Source organism: Equus przewalskii, chromosome 18, assembly GCF_037783145.1.
Source record: "Equus przewalskii isolate Varuska chromosome 18, EquPr2, whole genome shotgun sequence".
Taxonomy (NCBI): Eukaryota; Metazoa; Chordata; class Mammalia; order Perissodactyla; family Equidae; genus Equus; species Equus przewalskii.
The window spans coordinates 12,516,686-12,539,044 of record NC_091848.1 but is presented as its reverse complement, the minus strand read 5'-3'; the positions used below and the strand labels follow the sequence as shown (position 1 = coordinate 12,539,044).

Sequence of the window (22,359 nt, the reverse complement as noted above, 5' to 3'; positions counted from 1 at the left end):
CCGGCCAACGGACTAGACCAAACAGGCGGGGCATGTTCACTGGTCATTTTCTCTGCAACCACATACACATAAATGGAAAGAACACCCTTTTCCAATAGTTTTCAAAGACATATATTTAAAATTTGCTAATAATGAAAAGATTGCTAGAATGAAATAGAAAACTTATAGATTATAAAGTGAATACCAATGAAGATAAAGTAGTTTTCAAATAATTTCAAATATTAGACCCATATATGCATCCCAAGTGTCCCAGGAGAGTCCTGACTTCAAACGTTCTGTGCTGTGGTTCCAGAGGCACTGTTGTCATCATCATATCATGTAGCCGAATTTTTGGTCCAGGATACCAGGTCATTTCACCTATATACCAAAACCTTCTCATTTTCAAATGACACATGTGGACCTCAGTGTAGGCATGCACATGCATGCACACACGCGCACACGGTTCCTTCTCCTCCCTCCATGACAAGCTGACCGCGTTCTCAGAGCTCAGTGCAGATGCCCTGGGGTGGGGCTGGGAGTTCGCATGGCCCTTTTTTCCCTCTGGACAATACTAACTCATGTCTTTCCCCTGTAGGGAAAGGTGAAGAATCATACCCTGACCTTCTGGCTCTAGTGATTGCCATCATCGTCACCATCATCGTCGCACTGGGGGTGAAGAATTCCGTGGGCTTCAACAACGTCCTCAACGTGCTGAACCTGGCAGTGTGGGTGTTCATCATGATTGCAGGCCTCGTCTTCATCAATGGGAAATACTGGGCTGAGGGCCAGTTCTTGCCCCACGGCTGGTCAGGGGTGAGTTCATTCCTAAAGCTTGGGAAAGCTGTCGCACGTTCTACCTCTCACCCTGTGACCGACCTGAGACATACTTTCAAGAAAATGCTACTCTGTCCTATAGTCTTCACGGTTCCCTCTTCATCACCTTTTATCTGAATTTAATTGGAATGTTCTGAAGAAGTGGTTTTCATATAATTTTTTATTTGTTTGTTTCACGTTTATTGAGATCTTAGTTTATACAAATAACACTAGCAGATTGGATATTTTGGCCACTTGCAATATGCCTAATGCTATGATAAGTGCTTTGTATATAATATCTCTTTTAATCTTCCTAATAACCTTGCAAAGAAGATATTTACATTCAGGTCTTGTGGATGAAAAAACTCACACTCAGAGAGGTCAAATGACTTGCTATTAAGCATGTTGTGTAAGTGGCAAAGTCAGGACCCACGGCAGAAAAGTCTGATGTAGTCTGGGGGCTGGCAAGAGAGTGGGCAGGACCTAAAAGACATTTTCACACCTCATCCCTGTGATCGGGTGGTCTGGTTTATGCCAAAGAAAAATGAGAGGGTCAGAGCAGCAAATTCTTTATCCTAACAAGTAGTTCCAAGTCGCACTCGGATTCTTTCTCTAATGTGACTAAAAGTGCTTACCTTATGGATTTATTGGTAAAAATTCACCAGCCGATTCTTTAAAAAAAAAAAATAATAGAACATAAGCCAGAGACTTTTGAGCTGGAAAGGACCTTAGAGGTCACCTCGTGCTATCACCTCATTTAACAGGTGGAGAAACTGAGACTAAGAGAGACACACCTGCCCAGGACTGGTGGCAGAGAGCCAGTCCAGGATCCCACGGTTTTGCTTTTGTAGCTTTTGCTTAGATTGGTTTTCTTCCAAGATGTCCAGGGACCAGAACTCTCTCTTGGAGAACACTCAAGATAATTTCTGTTTATTCTGAACCGTGGCATGCTGTTCAATGCAAAGAAATAAGCAAGGAAGCAATTTAAGCCAAGATTTCTAGTCTTCTGCTTATCTGTGAGAATTCCACAGAACCACAAAATTCATCCCTCCTCCTTGAAATGAATAAACCCTGAAACTGGTTAAAACCAGAAAAAGAGACAAAGAAACACTGTTGACCCCATTCTGGATCCCCAAGTCTATATTTTCTTACAATACAAATCGTTCCTTTCCTATCAAATAAGAGAAACAACAAATTATAAGAGTGACAAAGAAAGAATGTTTTTCCGAAACTCAATTGCGTTTTCATCATAACACACAAAAATGTTCTCACTATTTTCTTAACAATATAAGAAATTATTGGGTTATTGACTTACTGTAAGACTTTGGCCAATGACTAACTTCTGCGCTTTCAGGTTTTCCCATGCATCAAGTGGGAAAAGTAGTTGCACCAAATGCTTGCAAAGAAGAATTAAATCTTGGATGTTTTTAGGTGCATGTTGTGTGGTTAGCCATAGTGATAATTACAGGAGGAAGGAGCTAGAATTTATTGATTACCTATTAGGTGTCGTCCTTGTGCTCTGTGAATATTATCTCACTCTTATAACAAAACTTAAAAACAGATGCTACTATCCCCAACTTACGATGGAGAATCCAAGGCTCAGAGAGGTTAGTTAACTTACCTGAAGTCACTTAGCTAGTCAGTCCAGGAATTAAATTCCCACCCAGGTCTGTGTGACTCCAAAGCCCTTTCTACCATGTCAAGTACCTTGTTGCACAATGACCCCTCCCTTCTGAGTCTTCTGTAAAAAAAAATTAGTAAAGTAATTAACCTGACATGTTACATTTTCATTTCCTTTGAGCTGGGAGGAACAATAAGAGATGGGCTAGTCTCTGTCCTTATTTTCAGATGGGAGTGCAGTTAAACCAGCCCAGGCCAAATGTGCATTGTTTACCAAGATATCAGATCAAAATAATTTGAAGACTTGTCTTAATTACTTGGTTCATGCTTAATTTTCAAAATCCTCCTGATAGCTCACCTCAGTGGCTCACGCTGTGGTCTAGGCCCCTTGTAAAGCCTGGAAAGAGTTAACGTCCTCTGTGTAGATACCCTTTGCCCAGGCTGAAGAAGATCAACGAGTCTTTCAGCCCTTCCCCTTGTAATTTGTTCTGGGGTCTTTATTCTCTTTGGGGGTCTCCTCTCCCCTTCTCAGGGGCTCCACATCCTTCCTCAGTCAGGAGCCCACCTCATCATGGAAGGAGCTGATCGAGCCAGCCTTAGGGGCTCCCATTTATGCATTCCAGGTTCTCACTAGCTTTTGTAGTCAGAAGAGAACATCAGAAATCATGCATAAAAATGAAAGGGAGGAGGGGCTGGCCCCGTGGCCGAATGGTTAAGTTCGCGTGCTCCGCTGCAGGCGGCCCAGTGTTTCGTTGGTTCGAATCCTGGGCGCGGACATGGCACTGCTCATCAAACCACGCTGAGGCAGCGTCCCACATGCCACAACTAGAAGGACCCACAACGAAGAATATACAACTATGTACCGAGGGGCTTTGGGGAGAAAAAGGAAAAAATAAAATAAAATCTTTAAACACCTTGCCTTTAAAAAAAAAAAAAATGAAAGGGAGGATGTTATTTCTAACACAACATTTTCTTTATGACACACTCTTTCATAGACACTTTTCACTTAATCTTCACAACAGCCCTATAAAATAAGTGCAATAATCTTGACTTTTACATCGAAATAACTTAAGTTTGGAAAAGTTAAGATCACAGTCTAGACGGTAATAGAGTTAAAATTCAATCCCAGTTCTAGATGAGCCAAAGCCCACATTTGCTCCACATCCCACCGGTTTGGACACATGGGACCAATTGTCTTTCTTCGCACCTTGGGCCTTACTGACCTCACTCCAACCCAAACCTACTACCGAGTAGGCTTGTCACTGGCCACCAAAAAGGCATGGCTGAGAGTTTGGATTTTTCACTGCAAATCCAATACCCCTGCAGGAAATTCAAATAAGTGCCCTAGTGGCTGTGACTGAAAGCATCATCTGAGCACAAAGGACAGCCCAGTGTGAACATGTTGCTGACTCATCCTCTTTGCTATCTGCCTGGCCTTGGATTTCTGCAGAGTACATTTCCTCCCCCAGCAAACTGGCCTGGACTTGTTCTTTCTCAATTTTGGTTTCGGGTCACTTTTCCAGTCCAGCAAGGGTGTTTTGAATATAGATCCTATTTTTTAAGATCTGACAGCCTCTCATGAGCATGCCATCCACCAAGTTAATAAATACCCTCCCTGTTCTGTTATCTAACAATCATCAACAAAAGCAAATTGCCTACTTAGCAGCTGCATGAACTTCTTCACTCTTTATGGAAAACCTGGCTCCTACCATTGACAGGAGGACTAGTTCAGAGTTCCAATCCACTTTACTTTTCAGTCACTTTAGGTAGGATGGGATGGAGAAAACCATTGTGTAGGGAACGGTTTATAAGAATACCATTACATGACTTGAAACACAATTCTCAAGTGCTTTGAGAGGGTTAACAAACAATCTTTCCTCTGGCCATGGACCCCTCATAAGCCTATTCTTTCCCCTGATGCAACCACTTCCTTCCAAAGAAAATAGCTAAAGGAATGGTTTACTCACTTACAGGTTCTGGGTCAAATGCTTCTTTGGTCTTGAAGAGCTTAAGAACAACAAACATTTGTCCCTGTATCAAGTAACTGCTGGCCCTCAGCTGAACTCCTGCTTCCATCTGCAATTCCTCAGCCCCTGAACATTGTTGGACATGTATTCTCTGTATGTTATTTGTTCTTGATGCTATCTTATGCTTTTTCTTTAGCCAAAAAAGACATGCTATCAGCACAAATAGCTCCCAAGAAAACCATCCATAGCAAGTACTTGTGGGTAATGCTGATAGCCTCCAAACAAAGGAAAAGTTGTTTTTCATGTTCTTCACATTTGAATCCATTTGTTGGAACATATTAGTACATTCCACTGCCACTGTGGACAGGCTGCTAATAGATCTGGAGCATGAGGATGATGGAAAATGCTATTAGAGTTGGAGTTTTGTCTTGTTACCTTGGAAGTGAATTATATAAAGATGTCTAATTATCTCCCAGGCATCTGGCAGACTGGCCAAGGCAGAATATGGAGAGCTGCCTCATCTCAATGCCTCTCAAATATCAGCAAGGCACAGGAGGCCAGCTTTTAGGGACCCCACACACTGAGTAGCAGGCCACTAATGACACTGCTTGTGACAACTCATTAAGCAGCAGCACTCCAGCAACTGAAGCACGTGCTGCTTCCCCACAAAACTCTACAGAGGGACAGACCTATCTGGATCGCCTGGCTGAGCAGCTACATCAGGTTTACTTTGGAAACAATCTCTGCTTATGTCATCAAATTAAAAAGTCAATACTACTTTTCACTCACGTAAAATGTTAAAGGTGAATTAAGATAAGGCACCAATGAATCCAGAAATACACATACACACACACACACGCTTCACCCACCAATTTTATTCACGGACGATCACCCCTAGGTACCACACGCATGCTTTCACGCATGGAAGGGTATCCTAGTCCTAAATACGAGTGACCGGATCTGAGATCTGGATAGAGTGAAGTGGAAAGCAATTTTAGTGGTTATTTGGGTAGAGACACACCCATACACAGCTTCTTTTCACGGCCCTTTTGTATTTACCAATCAGGGATCATTTGCTTGCAAGGAAGAAAAACTCATCTAAACTAAGTGAAGTAAAAAGGTGACCTTATTTGCCAATTTTATTACCTTCTCTTCAATAATCTGTTTATTCAATCTACATGTTTTTAGGGCAGGGTCTGTTTGACCTTGGCAGGTGTGCTGGTTTTTCACCATTTGCCTCCACTCCGCAGATGCATTCTCCACCCGACATGCTCTGTTCTATGCTCCAGTACACCTCTTGTTGGCCGCTTCCTGTTGGGTTTAGCCAATGGGAAATATTATCAGAAGCTGAGGGTGTTTCTTCCTCACTCCTTCCCAGCCTTGGCTCCTATAGCCCTTCACTGAAATCATTCATCTGAACCCTCCAAGTTAAATTCTGTTTCCTGCCTGACGTAGTAGAAACTCCAAACGTCCTACCTCTGATCTGTTCAGTCTTCAACCATAATTGCTTTTGAGTGCTACCTATGCAAATTCAGGCTAACAGACCTTCTCTTTGCAAACTTATTCTTTCTCCTCCCAATTGAATCTCAGTTAATTTTCTAGTATCTAAACATTATCAGTAATTGCCGTCCATTCTTTCATTCATCTGGAAAAAAGCAGCATTTATGTTTTACAAATAATATAGGTACTTATTAATTTTGTTCAATTTGTTACCACAGTCAAGGTTGCCTTTTGGGTCTTGCAGTATCCTCTCGACTCCAAGCCCCAGGGGCCAAGCTCAGGGTACTTTTTGCTTATGACTGGATCCACATCAGCTAGCACAGTGCCTGGCACAGGGGAGCGGTTAATAAAATGTGTCCATTCCAAAAGAAGAACAAAGAGGAGGAATTTGTCTGTGCCCTTGGGTTTCATCTACTTCTAGAAAAATTTACAAAAGTAATAAAAACACTGCTGATAAGAGCTGATATTTATTGAGTACCTACTGTATTATATGATGGTGATTTACTATATTATCTCTCTTAATCCTTGTAACAACACTATGAGCTAAATACTATTTTTATCTCATTTAAGTGATAAAGAAAATGAAGCTCCAAGAGGTTCGGAGTTTGTTCTAGGTCACCGAGCTAGTATGTGGCAGAACCAGCTGAGGTTTGACGGTCTAGAGTTTGAACTCCTGACCAGACCTGACCCCGTTCACATGCGCGGCTCTGGGATTCCCTCTGGAGCCTACAGCTTACCTCTCTTCCAACCACTGCATGGTCTGCCCTTCAGACTTGGAGGGTGTCCTCCATGTCTTCCACTGAGTCCTCTTTTCTTCAAGTGAGATGCCCCTGGGTCCCCACTTACTCCTCACATAGCGTGGATTACAGACCTCTCATTTTTTTCTAGGGTAGATTTGCCCCCAGAGTTCTTATTTAGGACCCTCCCACCCTCCTTTCTTCAGCAGTGAGCTCTCCCGGTATCTATGACCTTTCCATCCAGAGCTGACCACACCAAATAGGCATGGCACTGTACCCCTGGGACAGCCTAGTTGGGAGTGACGCATCATCAGACTGATTGTCGTAACAGGTCACTGTATGATCTACAGGAGGGGTGCGTGTGTGTGTGTGTCGTGTGTTTGTGTGTGTAAGGGAAGAAGGGAGAACTTGTTTTCTGGAAGCTGTCTTAAAGTGAGGATTTCCTTGATGGAAGCAGCTTAGCGAACCTGCAGTCCCAGTATCCGTCTATCCTTGAAGACCAGAAACATTTTCTAGATCAATGAAAACAAGCACATTTCCAAACCTGTGCACCTCTACAATGTACAATGAGGTGAGCTCTGTTTTCCCTCCTTGCCTGGAGGCCAAGAAAAACAAAGGACTTCACTGGAGTGAAATTGGAGTTATCTCCTCTCCTAGCAAATAGCCCCCGGGTGACAATTGCTGGTTTGAAAAGTTCTTTCTACATGGGTTACTAGAATAGACCAGGAGTTCTTAGATTTTCTTTTTTGTGCCATGGACTCCTTGGCAGTCTGGTGAAAACTGTGGACCCTTTCTGAAAGTTGTGTTTATAAATGAATAACCTAATTACATAGGAATTCAAAAGAAATCAATTAGGGGCTGGCCCGGTGGCGCAGCGGTTAAGTGTGCATGTTCCACTTCGGCAGCCCGGGGTTCGCCGGTTCCGATCCCGGCTGCAGACACAGCACCGCTTGGCACACCATGCTGTGGCAGGCGTCCCACAAATAAAGTAGAGGAAGATGGGCACAGATGTTAGCTCAGGGCCAGTCTTCCTCAGCAAAAAGAGGAGGATTGGCAGCAGATGTTGGTTAGCTCAAGGCTGAACTTCCTCAAAAAAAGAAAGAAATTATATTGAATATAGTTATAAAAATATTTTTAAATTGTAATATAATAACAATGTGCTCCTTTATTAGTGCTTTAAATATTAATATCTATGTCTAATAACTATCATAATTTGGAAGTAGCAATGAGCACAAGCAATATTTCAAGATCTCTGCAACAAGTCTGATGTGACAGGAAAATATCTGATTGCTACTGGTGACAAAGTCACAGGAACTGTTAGCTTGCCACCTACATCCATTATTAAAAGAAATGCTAACATTCAGTCTGAGGTTAGTGAAAATAAAGATTCAAATTTTTATCAGCAAAATTCAGAGACCCCTTAAATTGCATGGACCCCGGGACAAGAGCCCCCAGTTAGAGAATTGAAACAGAATCCTAACGGGAGAGTCTGCAGAGGAGACCAGCTCATCTTACAGATGAGCAAAGGTGCTTTTGAGGATTTCAGAAGACCTTCAATTTTGTGAGGTACCTTGTAGGTTCCAGTACTTAGTATTTTGTCTTTTACTTACTGAGAAGTTGATGGGAACGGTAAGAGTCAAAATTGGGGGCAGGTGTCTGTTTGGCACTTGTTTTGAATGTCATCATTTATAAACCCAATGTGGAGAAAAAGAACAAAGGGTCCAGTCTACAATGAGCATCGCTCCTGGACCCCTGGCTGGAGCTTACATGTTGCCAAGGCCCTCCACATACACACAAGTCCAGAAAAATCTCTCTCATCTTCCCCTTAAAGGACATCCCCAAGCATTCAAAGACGCACATTGTTTTTTATTTTTTTTTTGAGTTCATAATAGTTTACATCATTGTAAAATTCCAGTTGTACATTATTTCTTGACTATCACCACATGGGTGCTCCCCTTCACACCTTGTTCCCACCCCCACCTGCTTTGCCCTGGTAGCCACTGAACTGGTGTCTTGGTCTGTGTGTTTGTGCATATTCCACACATGAATGAAATCACCTGGTGTTTCTCTTTCTCAGTCCAGCTTATTTCGCTTAACATAATACCCTCCAGGTCTTTCCATGTTGTTGTAAGTGGGATGAATTTGTCTTTTTTATAGCTGAGTAGTATTCCATTGCATATACATACCACATCTTCTTTATCCAATCATCAGTCGATGAGCACTTGGATTGTTTCCATGTCTTGGCTATTGTGAATAGTGCTGCAATGAACATAGGGGTGCATATGTTACTTTGGATTGTTGATTTCAAATTGTGTGGGTAGACACCCAGTAGTGGGATAGCTGGGTCATAGGGTAGTTCTATTTTTAGTTTTTTGAGGAATCTCCATACTGTTTTCCATAGTGGCTGCACCAGTTTGCATTCCCACCAGCAGTGTATGAGGGTTCCCTTCTCTCCACACCCTCTCCAACATTTGCTATTTTTAGTCTTAGTGATTATAGCCATTTTAACAGGCGTAAGGTAGTATCTTAGTGTAGTTTTGATTTGCATTTCCCTGATGATTAGTGATGTTGAACATCTTTTCATGTGTTTATTGGCCAGCTGTATGTCTTCTTTGGAAAAATGTCTGCTCATCTCCTCTGCCATTTTTTGATCAGGCTGTTTGTTTTTTTGTTGTTCAGTTGTGTGAGCTCCTTATATGTTATGGAGATTAACCCCTTGTCAGATATACGATTTGCAAAAATTTTCTCCCAATTGGTGGGATGCCTTCTGGGTTTGATCTTAGTTTCTTTGGCTTGCAGAAGCTCTTTAGTCTGATGAACCCCCCACTTGTTTATTTTTCCTTTTGTTTCCCTTGTCTGAGAAGACATGGTATTCAAAATGATCCTTTTAAGTTCATTGTCAAAGCGTGTACTTTATCTTTCAGGAGTTTTATGGTTTCAGCACTTATCTTCAAGTCTTTGATCCGTTTTGAGTTTATTTTTGTGTAAGGCATGAGATAATGGTCTACTTTCATGCTTTTGCATGTGGCTGTCCACTTTTCCCAACACCATTTATTGAAGAGACTGTCTTTTCTCCATTGTGTGTTCTTGGGCCCCTTTGTCGAAGATTAGCTGTCCATAGGTGTAAAGTTTTATTTCTAGGCTTTCAGTTCTGTTCCATTGATCTGTGTGTCTGTTTTTGTACCAGTACCATGCTGTTTTGATCACTATGGCTTTGTAGTACATTTTGAAGTCAGGGATTGTGATGCCTCCAGCTTTGTCCTTTTTTCTCAGGATTGCTTTAGCAATTTGGAGTCTTTGGTTGCCCCATATGAATTTTAGGATTCTTTGTTCTATTTCCGTGAAGAATGTCATTGGGATTCTGATTGGGATTGCATTGAATCTGTAGATTGCTTTAGGTAGCATGGACATTTTAACTATGTTTATTCTTCCAGTCCATGTGCATGGAATCTCTTTATGTAATTATCTATTTCTTTCAATAATGTCTTATAGTTTTCATTGTATAAATCCTTCGCCTCCTCAGTTAAATTTATTCCTGGGTAGGGGGCTGGCCCCGTGGCCGAGTGGTTAAGTTCGCGTGCTCCGCTGCAGGCGGCCCAGTGTTTCGTTGGTTCGAATCCTGGGCGCGGACATGGCACTGCTCATCAGACCACGCTGAGGCGGCGTCCCACATACCACAACTAGAAGGACCCACAACAAAGAATATACAACTATGTACCGGGGGGCTTTGGGGAGAAAAAGGAAAAAATAAAAAAAATCTTAAAAAAAAAAAAAAAGATTTATTCCTGGGTACTTTATTCTTTTTTTGTGATTGTAAATGGAATTTATTCTTGAGTTTTCTTTCCATAAATTCGTTATCAGAGTACAGAAATGCAACTGAGTTTTGTAAGTTGATTTTGTATCCCGCAACTTTACTGTAGTTGTCAATTATTTCTAACAGTTTTCTGATGGATTCTTTAGCGTTTTCTGTATATAAGATCATGTCTTCTGCAAACAGTGAGAGTTTCACTTCTTCTCTCCCTATTTGGATTCCTTTTATTCCTTTCTCTTGCCTAATTGCTCTGGCCAAAACCTCCAGTACTGTGTTGAATAAGAGTGGTGATGGTGGGCATCCTTGTCTTGTTCCTGTTCTCAGAGGGCACATTTTTTACTTTCAGCTGATAATGAGAATTCTAAAGTGGGGAAACTTCATTTAAATTTCAATAGATTCTTTGGAAGAAAGTAACACACTCCTCAAGGAAAGATTTTCACTGTCATCTTGACTTATCAATTCCCAACCACCCTGGGAGCCACATAGGCTCTTGTCAGACAGACATCCAGCAGATGTCACTGGATACCACCTCCCCAGCTTTCCCTGCCTCACACCTCGTGTCTTCTCCTGCCTTATAGCCCAGTGAGGTCACTTAAGCCCCCAAAAGGAGCAGAAAAATCAAACTGTCTCTGCCTGTCTTCCTATGGCAGACAATAGAATATCTGAAGATCTGAAAATTCTTAATATCATTTCACATCTGGAAGTTACCATACAGCTGATTTATCAAGAGCACTAATGGTAGTTTGAGCAGGACAACTCTTTGTGCAGAAACATCTGAGTCCCCTACACTAAATGCCAGAAGCACCCACTCCATGTCTCTGTGACAGTTACAATACCTCCTCACATTTCTAAATGTCCTCTAGGGGTGGTCATACAACCTCTGGTTGTGGTTGAGAACAATTGAATGAAAACAAAGTACAGAGAGGTTAATGAGTTCCCCCAAGACATAGGGTTAGCCAGCTTATTGATTTATTTATAATTCCACATAATGCCAAAAATGATTTGAATGAGTTGAATGACCTAGTTTTTATTCGGACATAATTCTTCTCATCTCCATTTTAGACATGAGGGAATTGCCCAGGGTCACACAGCTAGAAAGGGGAGGAGATCAAAATTCGAGTGCTTAACAGAAGTTCCACCATATTACCCCCTCTGCACTCAATAATGTCTGCCGGGCATTGGGCACTTGCAGGGACCACGTCTAAGGCCTTGGTGCTGCCCTCTCACTGAGTCTAACAAATGCCATTATTCATACAGGTGCTGCAAGGTGCGGCCACATGTTTCTATGCTTTCATTGGCTTTGACATCATCGCCACCACCGGAGAGGAAGCCAAAAATCCCAACACGTCCATCCCTTATGCTATCACTGCGTCCCTGGTCATCTGCCTGACAGCATATGTATCCGTAAGTACCAAATGCTTATGGAACTCTCCTCACGGCCTTTTCATATTTGATTTTAAAATGTGGCTCTGGGACAGAGGTCCCTGCTGTCGGGAACCAGCCCTTTCCTTGTGCCTTTTTAGTGTTTCTATGCACATGCCTCATGCCCCCTGGATCCCCATCCACTAATGACAAGAAGAAAATCAGCACTCCAAACTGGAGATGGGAGAAGCCCCAGGCCCTCACTTCAGCCATGGCCTCTGAGTTTCCATCCCTGTCCCACTCTACACACAGGCCCTGGGTGTCCACTGCAACCCAGGGGATAGCGTGCAGGGAGTGGGCCGCCATCCAAGGAGCTCAGATCATAGGCTGGCAGTAACGGGTGGGTGTGCGAGCAGAGGCATTGTGGCCTCTGTGCACCCTCCTCAATGCTCTTCTGTCTTCTGGGAGCTTCCCGGCAGCAGAGGCGAGGCTCCCCCAGAGTGGGGAGAGAGAATACATTATCCTCTAGAGACGCTCTTCTTAAATCTCCCAGGGGAAATGCAATTTCTGTCTGCTCTTGCTCGCTCTTTTTACACCAGCTCAAGCTCTCCCCTTCAGGTTTCCCTGCCAAGGAGAGTCCTCAGAAGGAAGCCTGCAGGCTTGTCTCCCAGGATCATACCCCTGAGATACATTTCACACTTTTGATGTGTCATCTCTCAGCTGGGGGGTCCCATCCCAGCATTTCTATCACGGAAACAGTTTAGCCACATCCAACATCCTCCTCAGCCCCTGGCAGTGGAGGGAACCAGCTGACAAGCCAACAGGTTTGTAGTTACACAAATGCTCCCAGGCCTTGAGGGTCCCACTCACTTCAGTCACCAAATTGGGAAAGAACCAGCATCTGGAGTGTACCCTGCCATTCCTGCTGCCACTGCATGTGAAAAGCACCTCCTTCCACCCCCCACCTCAAAAAGAAAAACAAAAACCATCTTTAGCAACTACCTAAAGAAACCAGACCAGTGGATCATTAAGCTGCAAAACAGGATTGTCCTGGAAGCCAAAGGAAAACACAAGGGCAACCTTGGATGCAGTTTATAGAAATTCAGCTGCCCACCCAAAGGTTTACAGATAGGTCAGTTAGCACCACCCCCTGTGCACATGCGTGCAAGTGGCTTCATCTTATCCATGCCCTGATCATCCCAGCAGACAGAGCATGGGTGTGGGGGGAGCAGCAGAGACCCTCTGCTCTGCATTTCCCCTCCTGTTCCTCCCTCACACCTCCCCCATCTCCAGTGGTCTACTCTTGCAGCACACAAAGTAAAGTTAATAATCACAGTTCCTTCCTTAGAATAACACGTTATAGACTACAGAGGACTTCTGTGCATCTAGCAACTTTTTGCCCATCCTGATCTAACATGGGCAGGAAACTCAACGCAAATTGCTGTAAAAATCAATCCCCTCTCCTCTAGCCCATCCCACCCGACCCCCAGAGGAGACGTTGCAAGTGGCGATGTTGCTCAGAAACATTCCCTTTCAGAATGCAAGGGCCTTAACCAGCCCTCAGGGGCTGTTTGGTCTTGTGCTGGTCACCAGCCTGCCGTTTCACCACCAGGAGAAGAGCCAGATTGCTGGGCTGTGGGCCTCCCTAGTGACCCAGGACTTCACCGGAGGGTCTTGGCTCCTGAGGAGTAGGCAAAGAAGTGGTCTAGAAATGCACTGCCCTCTCCCTTTCAGGCTCTGAACTCCCTTCTTGATGCCAGGATTAGCTTTCGCAGGCCAGGGTGGGTGGGAGCCTGGCCATAAGAAGGGAGGGATGCTATGGCAGATCTATGACATAGGAAGAGAAATAGGTCCTGGGAGTCCCAAGTGATTCCTGGTTAAGCCATAGTGGCCTTACAGCTCCAGAGTAGCACTGGATTCCATCTTGATGCCATAATTTGTTTGATGGCCTGCTCGGCTCCTGGAACTGAGCTACAGAGAGAAAATAGAAATATGAGTCCTCATTGGTTAGTTGGCTGTGGACCTCCTATGCACGTCTCTTTGGAGTTTTGATCTCTGGTCTTCAGGGTGAGAGGCAGTACAGATAAGACCCTGTAGGACCCTGAAAGTATAAAAGAAATGAGGGGCTTGTCCATGTGGGCAGGGTGTGCATGGTCACTGCCAGGCCCTGGCTCCAGCACCTTTGGCTGCAACTCCTTCCACCTGGTAATATCTGCCCTTCGTTGAACAGTCAGCACGGCTCTGCTTCCATGGGGCTGAAATACCTGCAAACTTATTCCTCGAATATGAAAGGGCCATAGAGAGATACTAGAGGTTATCTGGTCCAGTCCTCTAAATTCTCATGTGGAGAGAAAATACTGAGACCAAGAGCTCCAGAGGCCAAATGACTGGTCTAAAGTGAAGGCACATGCTGGGAAGTGGCAGATCCAAACTGCATGCAGGCCTCTGCCACCAACTGCAGACTTCTTTCCTCTCCTATGGGACATCCATCCATGTTTCAGTCCCCTCTACCTCCAGCCATGTTTTCTCTTGCTTTGACAGGTGAGCATGATCTTAACTCTGATGGTGCCGTATTATGCCATTGACACGGAATCCCCGCTCATGGAGATGTTTGTGGCTCATGGGTTCTACGCTGCAAAATTCATCGTGGCCATTGGGTCTGTTGCAGGCCTGACAGTCAGCTTGCTGGGCTCCCTCTTCCCAATGCCTAGGGTCATTTATGCCATGGCTGGTGATGGGCTCCTTTTCAGGTAAGTGCTATGCTCTGTGGAACTTGTGCTGTTCTGCCATGAATGTCCAGGGAGAATGTCACCCACTCTCAGCCTGACTAATTTTGATGTGAGTGCCTTTAACATAGTCAGTGGCACTTCTCATTTATGCTGACAAAGAGCTTCAGTGAAAACAGCTTAGGCCCTAAGGCAGCCCCTCAGTTCGACTCTGGTCCCTCAATCCAGTGCAAGCTGATATGTTGCCCTAACTGGCCCCTCCCCTCCTGCCTGACACTGTGTGTTCCTTTGTGAACATGGTGGGTGCCAAATTGCTGCACTGAGTGGCCTTCAGAAGGAAGAACCCATCCCGGGGACATCTTAGGCCTGCTGTCACTTTGAGACCTAGGGACTGCTCCTCTCCCCACAGCCCCTCTGAAGTTGAAAAAGTTCAAAGCTACAATCAAAGAGAGAATAAGACCCTCCTAATGGAACCTAACAATTGTAGCAACAATAGCTACCGTTTACTGAACGTTTGTGCATCCCAGGTGCTTTGTATACAGTATCCCATTTAGTCGTCACAAGAACTCTGTTTCAGATGACTATGCTAGATGAGTACACTCAGAGAGGTGAAAAAAACTTGCCCTAAATCCCCCAGGTGCTGAACGGGGGGGGCCAGGATTTGAACCCATGACTGAATGGCTCCAAAGACCAGACTTAACCACACCAATGTATTGGCAGTTCCAGTCCCCTACGTTGGCCACAAAGTGGCCTATCTGCCCATAGTACAAGGGGATGTGGCCCCATCTCTTGGTTCCCAGTGCCCACCATGTGAGAGACTTGTGGGGAAGGCACTCTTCAAGGGCGCAAAGCAAAGAGTAAACCATGGAGGCCAATGAGCTCTCAGGTGCAGAGGGATCCAGCTCAGGGACTTAATCTCTGCCATCAGCTGTCACCTTCTGCTCCATTTCCTGTGTATACCCCCTGAAGTCATCACCAGGTCAGAATTTCTGTGTCTAGAGAGCTGGACAGATCAAGAAGAGGCTGACCATGGTGGAGGTGTGACAACTTCACACATCCAGAAGGTTTTTCTGCTGTCAAAGAAAACTAACAGGAAAGATGCTGGGGCTCCAAGAGCAGTTTATAGTCTTGTGTGAATCATGAAAATCAAGGCGGAATAGAAGAGGAGGGAGGAGACAGGATCAGGAGGAGAGAGAGGAAGCAAGCAGGCACCTACCTGAGGCCAACAGGAATCGTCCTCCACTTGGTAACTGGCTGGATTTAGCCTGCATCTATGAGCACGTGTTCTTAATTATTGTGCTGTTTGCCAACTAACTCCCTGTACTTTTATTGTAGCACAGTGCTTCTCAAGCTTTGGCATAAATCAGAATCCGCCGGAGGTTTTTTAAAGCATCATTTGCTGGGCCTCACCCCCAGAGATTCTGATATAGCAGGTCTCAGGTGAAACCTGAAAGAGTGTATTTCTAACAAGCTCCGTGGTGATGCTGATGCTGCTGATCCATAGAACACACTTTGGGTGGCAGAGGTTTAGAGGGCCTCCATGAAGGTGTATGACTTCTCCAACTATCACTTCTTCAGAGCAAAGCCTGTGCTTCAATTTAGGCTCTCTGGCATACCTCCTAGATTATATCAGCCCTTCATACCACATAACAAAGTAAGAACTTTAATAAAGAAGTTTGCCTCAAAACCAAGGAATTATATTAAATTCTTTTTAAATTATATTCCAGGAACCAAATCCTGAGGTAGGAATAGCAGGTATATTTAAAACAGTGAATCCAGAAGTAAATTGGAGGAGCAGGGCCCGGAGGCATTAAGCCATGTTAGAGTCAGTCACCATCTTAGCCCTCTGTTAACCCTCTTCTTGCCCCTCCCGGCAGGTTCCTGGCTCATGTGAGCTCCTACACAGAGACGCCAGTGGTGGCCTGCATCGTGTCGGGGTTCCTGGCGGCTCTCCTCTCTCTGTTAGTCAGCCTGAGAGACCTGATAGAGATGATGTCCATTGGCACACTGCTTGCCTACACCTTGGTCTCTGTCTGCGTCTTGCTTCTTCGCTATCAACCAGAGAGTGACATTGACGGCTTCGTCAAGTTCTTGTCTGAGGAGCACACAAAGAAGAAGGAGGGCATTCTGGCTGACTGTGAGAAGGAAGTTTGCTCTCCTGTGAGCGAAGGGGAAGAGTTTTCAGGCCCAGCCACCAACACATGCGGGGCTAAGAACTTACCATCCTTGGGAGACAATGAGATGCTCATAGGGAAGTCCGACAAGTCAACCTACAACGTCAACCACCCCAACTATGGCACTGTGGACATGACCACAGGCATAGAAGCCGATGAATCTGAAAACATTTATCTCATCAAGTTGAAGAAGCTGATTGGGCCCCGTTACTATACCATGAGGATCCGGCTGGGCCTTCCAGGCAAAATGGACAGGCCCACAACAGCCACAGGGCACACGGTGACCATCTGTGTGCTCCTGCTCTTCATCCTCATGTTCATCTTCTGCTCCTTCATCATCTTTGGTTCCGACTACATCTCAGAACAGAGCTGGTGGGCCATCCTTCTGGTCGTTCTGATGGTGCTACTGATCAGCGCCCTGGTGTTTGTGATCCTGCAGCAGCCAGAGAACCCCAAGAAGCTGCCCTACATGGCCCCCTGCCTCCCCTTTGTGCCTGCCTTTGCCATGCTGGTGAACATCTATCTCATGCTAAAGCTCTCTACCATCACATGGATCCGGTTTGCAGTCTGGTGCTTTGTGGGTAAGCAACTTCCTTTGGAGCCTTGAGAGTTCCCTTTTAAGCCTTAGCCCAAAATTACCTTCTAGGTAGACCAGGCATCTCCATTCTGAGAAAAATCTGGCTGGTTCTATGGACCCTTGCTTTCTGCAGTAGTCAATAAAGCAAGTTGTCTCCTTTCTGCCTGTCATGGTCTTGGTCGTTGGTTCTGAAAAATGATGCTGATCAATCCATCACTTCATTGAATATGATGATTGGAAGTTTTTCTTATGGATAATTAGTACCAAAAAAGCTCATTTAAAATGAATCCACATAAAAAAGGGACAAAAATAGCGTAGTAAAAGGGAGAGGGGGAAAGGTTGATTAAAATTCTGAGAAACTAAAAATTATGAAAAAGTTATTTATCTTACATTTGACAAAATTAAATTAAAATAGTGATCATGCTCTAATTTTTTAAATTAGCAAAGTATGAATTAAGTATGGATTTTTTGGCATAATTTTTCTGACAAAATTGCATCATGGCACCATTTAACATCTCTCTCTTTAAATTGACTTCTGTAAAATATTCAAGAGTTTTTCACTTTTTCCCAAGGTCTCTTTATCATCCTTTGATATACCAGTCATTCTCCTGGGCAGTATCCATCACTCCACCATCCTTGTTGATTGTCTCTTCTTCTGTGAATAACTGGTATGACTCTCTCAGGTCCTCAATTGCCCACAGCTTTGGGTGTAAATTAAAGTTTGTCTCTAAACTCAGTCTAATGCCTTCAAGAAGTTCTGTCCCTTTCCTAGGATTTCTAGCCTTACTTTGTGATCAGTTTATATTGCATTCAGATTACATGCTTATCATATCTGACAAGCACTGATGTTTACAATGTGGCTGGGGATTGGTGCTTGTGATAACTGAGAGGGTTGTTTAAGTGAAGACTAATTTTAAAGTTTCTGAGTCACTAATCTTATGTTCCCTAAGCTACTTGGTAACCCTGGGGTCTCTAATTAAAAATACTGAGCTAAGGATCCTTAGGTGCTTTAAGGAGTAGAAAAGTAATGGAATGAGTAACCCCTGCCTTAAGAAGAGGCAAGACAAACACACAAGAAACAACCAGCCTGGGCATGGCAGTAGAGACTCATCAATCAGTAGCCCATCTACTCCTTGAGGTCAAGGACATGGGTGTTCAACAGGGTGTCCTCTGTGCCGAGAACACAGCACATGCTTAAGAAACACTTCTCAATGATTATAAAGCACTCTTCAGACGAGAAAAAAGAAACTTCCAGTCAGAATAGCCAGAAAGGACTTTGAGGAAGTAGAATCTGAACTGGGCCTATAAGACTTGCGTAGAGGGAAGTGGAGTAAAACAGTACTCAAAGGAAAGGGCATATGTCTTCTGGCAGACTCCTCACCTCTGAAGCCCATCCTATGCCTTTCCGTAAGCATTTGTCCCCATTTTCCACTGCTCGAAGCCTCATCCCTTGTTAGACTTTAGGGGGATTTCTTGAGAGGACCCCACTGACTCGTCCAGGTTTTAACCATTTATGTGATTTATTCACAATCTCTCTTCTCTGTTTAAACATTTTTCCACTGGAATATGTAGTTAACCAATGGAAAGATTCTACTATGGGTGAAAATGACTGAAGGGAGTAGAAATATTTCAGTCACGTGTTTTTAAATGAATGAAGGTATTGACACAAAGCCACATGGATGTATTCATTCATTCCCACACTATTAAAGCTGGAAGGGGTCTTCAGTATCTAGCACAATGTCACCCATAGTGTGGTGACCTGGCCGATGGTAATATTTGGGCTGATTTTTAGAGAGTTTATGAATGAACTTTTCAAAATATTATATAGTTATTATACATTTTCATATATACTAGAAAAAATGTACATCCATGAATCTGGCGGCTATTTTTAAATGTAAAAAGTGAGTCAAATCAAAGAAAAAAACAGTAGAACCAGTACAGGTGCCATATGATTCATAGTAATAATGAACACTCATATAGCACTTATCACCTATCAGCCATTGTTCTGAGCACTTTACTTACATGGATTTATTTAATCCTCACAATGGTCTCCATTTGACAGATGAGGCACTTGACTGATGTCACATAGCTAGAATACAGCAGAGCCAAAATTAGAATTCAGGTAGTATGGGTCCAGAGTCCATGATCCTAGCCACTATATGAAAATGTGCTATATAAATAACTAGAGTTTGAGAAACACTGAGCTGGTCCACCACCTCTCCACTTCTCCCTCTCTCAATTTTACACATGAATAAACTGAACCTCCAAGAGGCTAAATATCATGCTCAAGGTCAATAGGAATAATAGGAAATTATCCACAGAGATGTTACTACAATCTAGTATCTCCATCCTCAGATCTGGGGCTCCTACCTCCCCAGCAAGGTGCCTCTGAGCACACCTTCTTATTTGATCAGATGTTTCATGTGTAGTTTGCACTGTTAATACATAACGTCAGGACTGGCTTCACGGGCATGCAACCTGTGCGGTCACACAGGGCTCTGCACTTGGTTTAATGCTCTGATGCTGCCTTCTTAAATTCTTAATTTTTTTTTCTTTGCTGAGGAAAATTCACTCTGAGCTAAGATCTGTGCCAATCCTCCTCTATTTTGTATGTGGGATGCTGCCACAGTATGGCTGATGAGTGGTGTAGGTCCACGCCCAGGATCTGAACTTGGAAACCCAGGCTGCCGAAGCAGAGCATGCAAACTTAACCAGCCGGCCATGGGGCCGGCCTCTTGAATTCTTAATTTTTTAACAAGAGGCTCCAGCGTTTCATTTTGCACTGGGGCCCACACATTACGCAGCCAGTCCTGTATAACATCTATGGTTTCTGGAGCACCAGAGGCATTTTGCAAAAGTGGTGAGGTGGCAGCTGCCTTGCCTTTGGAGTCAAACAGCCCCAGATTCAAATCACAGCTCTGCCACCTCCTTGTCTTGTGACTGCGGGAAGTTCACTTAAGTCCTCTGGGCCTCAGTTTACTCATCTGTAAAAATGTAGATAATTCTCCCAGCCTTGATCTGGTTACTGTTTGGAGCTTAAATAAGAAAATATTGGCGAAAGCAGTGAGAACCGTTTCTTTCCTGCCTTTTTGTTAAAAAGATAAAATGATTCATTGTCCCCCAGACCAGCTATCACATGCCCAAAGCACAATGTGAACCTGTTCTGACTCAGGCTGCCCTCCCAGTTCTCAGGCAGAAGAAAACTCCCAGGGAGGCTTCTGTAATCTTGCTGATAGCCCAGACTCCTCCAGAAACTGCCCCTCCTGGATATGGGAGGAGGCCACCCTGCAGCAGGCCAGACAGAGGGCACAGGAGCCCGCACTTCAACAAGCGCCCAGCGGCTGGCTGCTAACTGTTTTCTTATCACGATCTTTGAAGGCTGGGACATGAGTAAGGGTCACCTAGAACAAAAATTCTCAGCGCTGACTACACATAGAGTCACCTGATTGTTTCTGAAACATTCTATGCCCAGGATCCCCTGGCAGAGATTTTCTGATTCAATTGGTCTGGTATGGTCAAGCACGGGACATTTTCCAAAGCTTCCCCAGGTAATTTTATTTATTTTTTATTGAGGGAACATTGGTTTATAACATTACATAAATTTCAGGTGTACATCCTTATATTTCAATTCTATGAAGACTACATCATGTTCACCACCCAGTCTAGTTGCCGTCCTTCACCACACACATGTGTCCCTTTACCCTTTTCACTCTCTTCTCTCTCTTCTTCCCCTCTGGTAACCACCAATCTATTCTCTGTGCCTATGTGTTTGTTTGTTGTTGTTGTCTTAACTTCCACATGTAAGTGAGATCATATGGTATTTGGCTTTCTCTGTCTGACTTATTTCACTTAGCATAATGCCTTCAAGGACCATCCATGTTGTTAAAAAGGCAAGATTTCATCTTTTTTACAGCTGAGTAGTATTCCATTGCATATATACACCACATCTTCTTCCTCCATTCATCCATTGATGGGCCTGAGGTTGTTTCCAAGTCTTGGCTATTGTGAATAATGCTGCAATGAACATAGGGGCACAAATATCTTTTTGAATTAGTGTTTTCATTGTCTTTGGGTAAATACCTAGAGATGGTATAGCTGGATCATATGGTAGTTCTATTATTAAGTTTTTGAGGAATCTTCATACTGTTTTCCATAGTGGCTGCACCAGTTTGCATTCCCACCAGTAGCGTACAAGGGTTCCCTTTTCTCCGTATCGTCTCCAAAACTTATTTCTTGTCTTTTTAACAATAGCCATTCTGACGCACTTAAGGCAATATGTCATTGTAGTTTTGATTTATGTTTCCCTAATAATTAGCGATGTTGACATCTTTTCATGTGCTTGCTGGCCATCTGTGTATCTTCTTTGGAACAATGTCTGTTCAGATCCTCTGCTCCCCTAGGTAATTTTGATGAGCAGCAGGTTTACAAAGATTTGGAACTGTGGTTCTCAAAGTGTTGTCCCAGGCCAGCAGCAGCAATACCATATGGGAACTAGTTAGAAATGCCATTTGGGACCTCAACCCAAACCTACTGAATCAGAATCTCCAAGGGCAGTTGAGGTTTTAACAATCCTTCCACGTGATTCTGACGCATGCTCAAATTTGAAAGCTACTGATCTAGAGAGAATGAGAGGATATTAGCAAGCAGGGCAGATAACTTAATTACAATAACTTGGTGTTTTTCTAAAACAAATTTTTGCGTATGTAAAATTTATCCATCCCACAACCCCAAATTGCCTTATAAAATCTCTAATGATCTTATAGGATAAATATTCCACCTCTAAACTTCTGAGCTTCCATGTCAGATGTGCCTTCTTAATCTCTCTATTCATAGTGTAAATTTTCCTGGGGAGAAGAGTTGCTATATTTTTTAATGGATCTTCTTATGAAACATCAGCTACTCTTTTAAAAAGAAGATTTACACGGTTAGTCTGAGTCATAACTTGATAATCTTCTTAACCACATTTTTTTATCCATCCTTCCCTAAATGAATCTTAATTACAGCATTTTTATATCAATGTTTTGCTAAGCTTTTGGCCTTCAGAAGACATGACTCCTGGAGTAAAATGAGGCACAAGTCCCAACAAGATTGCC

At 43.6% G+C, this 22,359-nt stretch overlaps 1 protein-coding gene across 1 annotated transcript in view; it reads left to right on the top strand.

Moving 5' to 3' along the window:
• Positions 1-22,359, top strand: part of SLC7A14 (solute carrier family 7 member 14) — a 116,872-nt gene that overhangs the window by 80,705 nt on the left and 13,808 nt on the right. The window contains exons 4-7 of the mRNA XM_008524441.2: positions 575-792; positions 11,685-11,831; positions 14,331-14,539; positions 16,393-17,270. Coding sequence (XP_008522663.2) covers positions 575-792; positions 11,685-11,831; positions 14,331-14,539; positions 16,393-17,270 — 1,452 coding nt within the window. The remainder of the gene's footprint in view (positions 1-574; positions 793-11,684; positions 11,832-14,330; positions 14,540-16,392; positions 17,271-22,359) is intronic.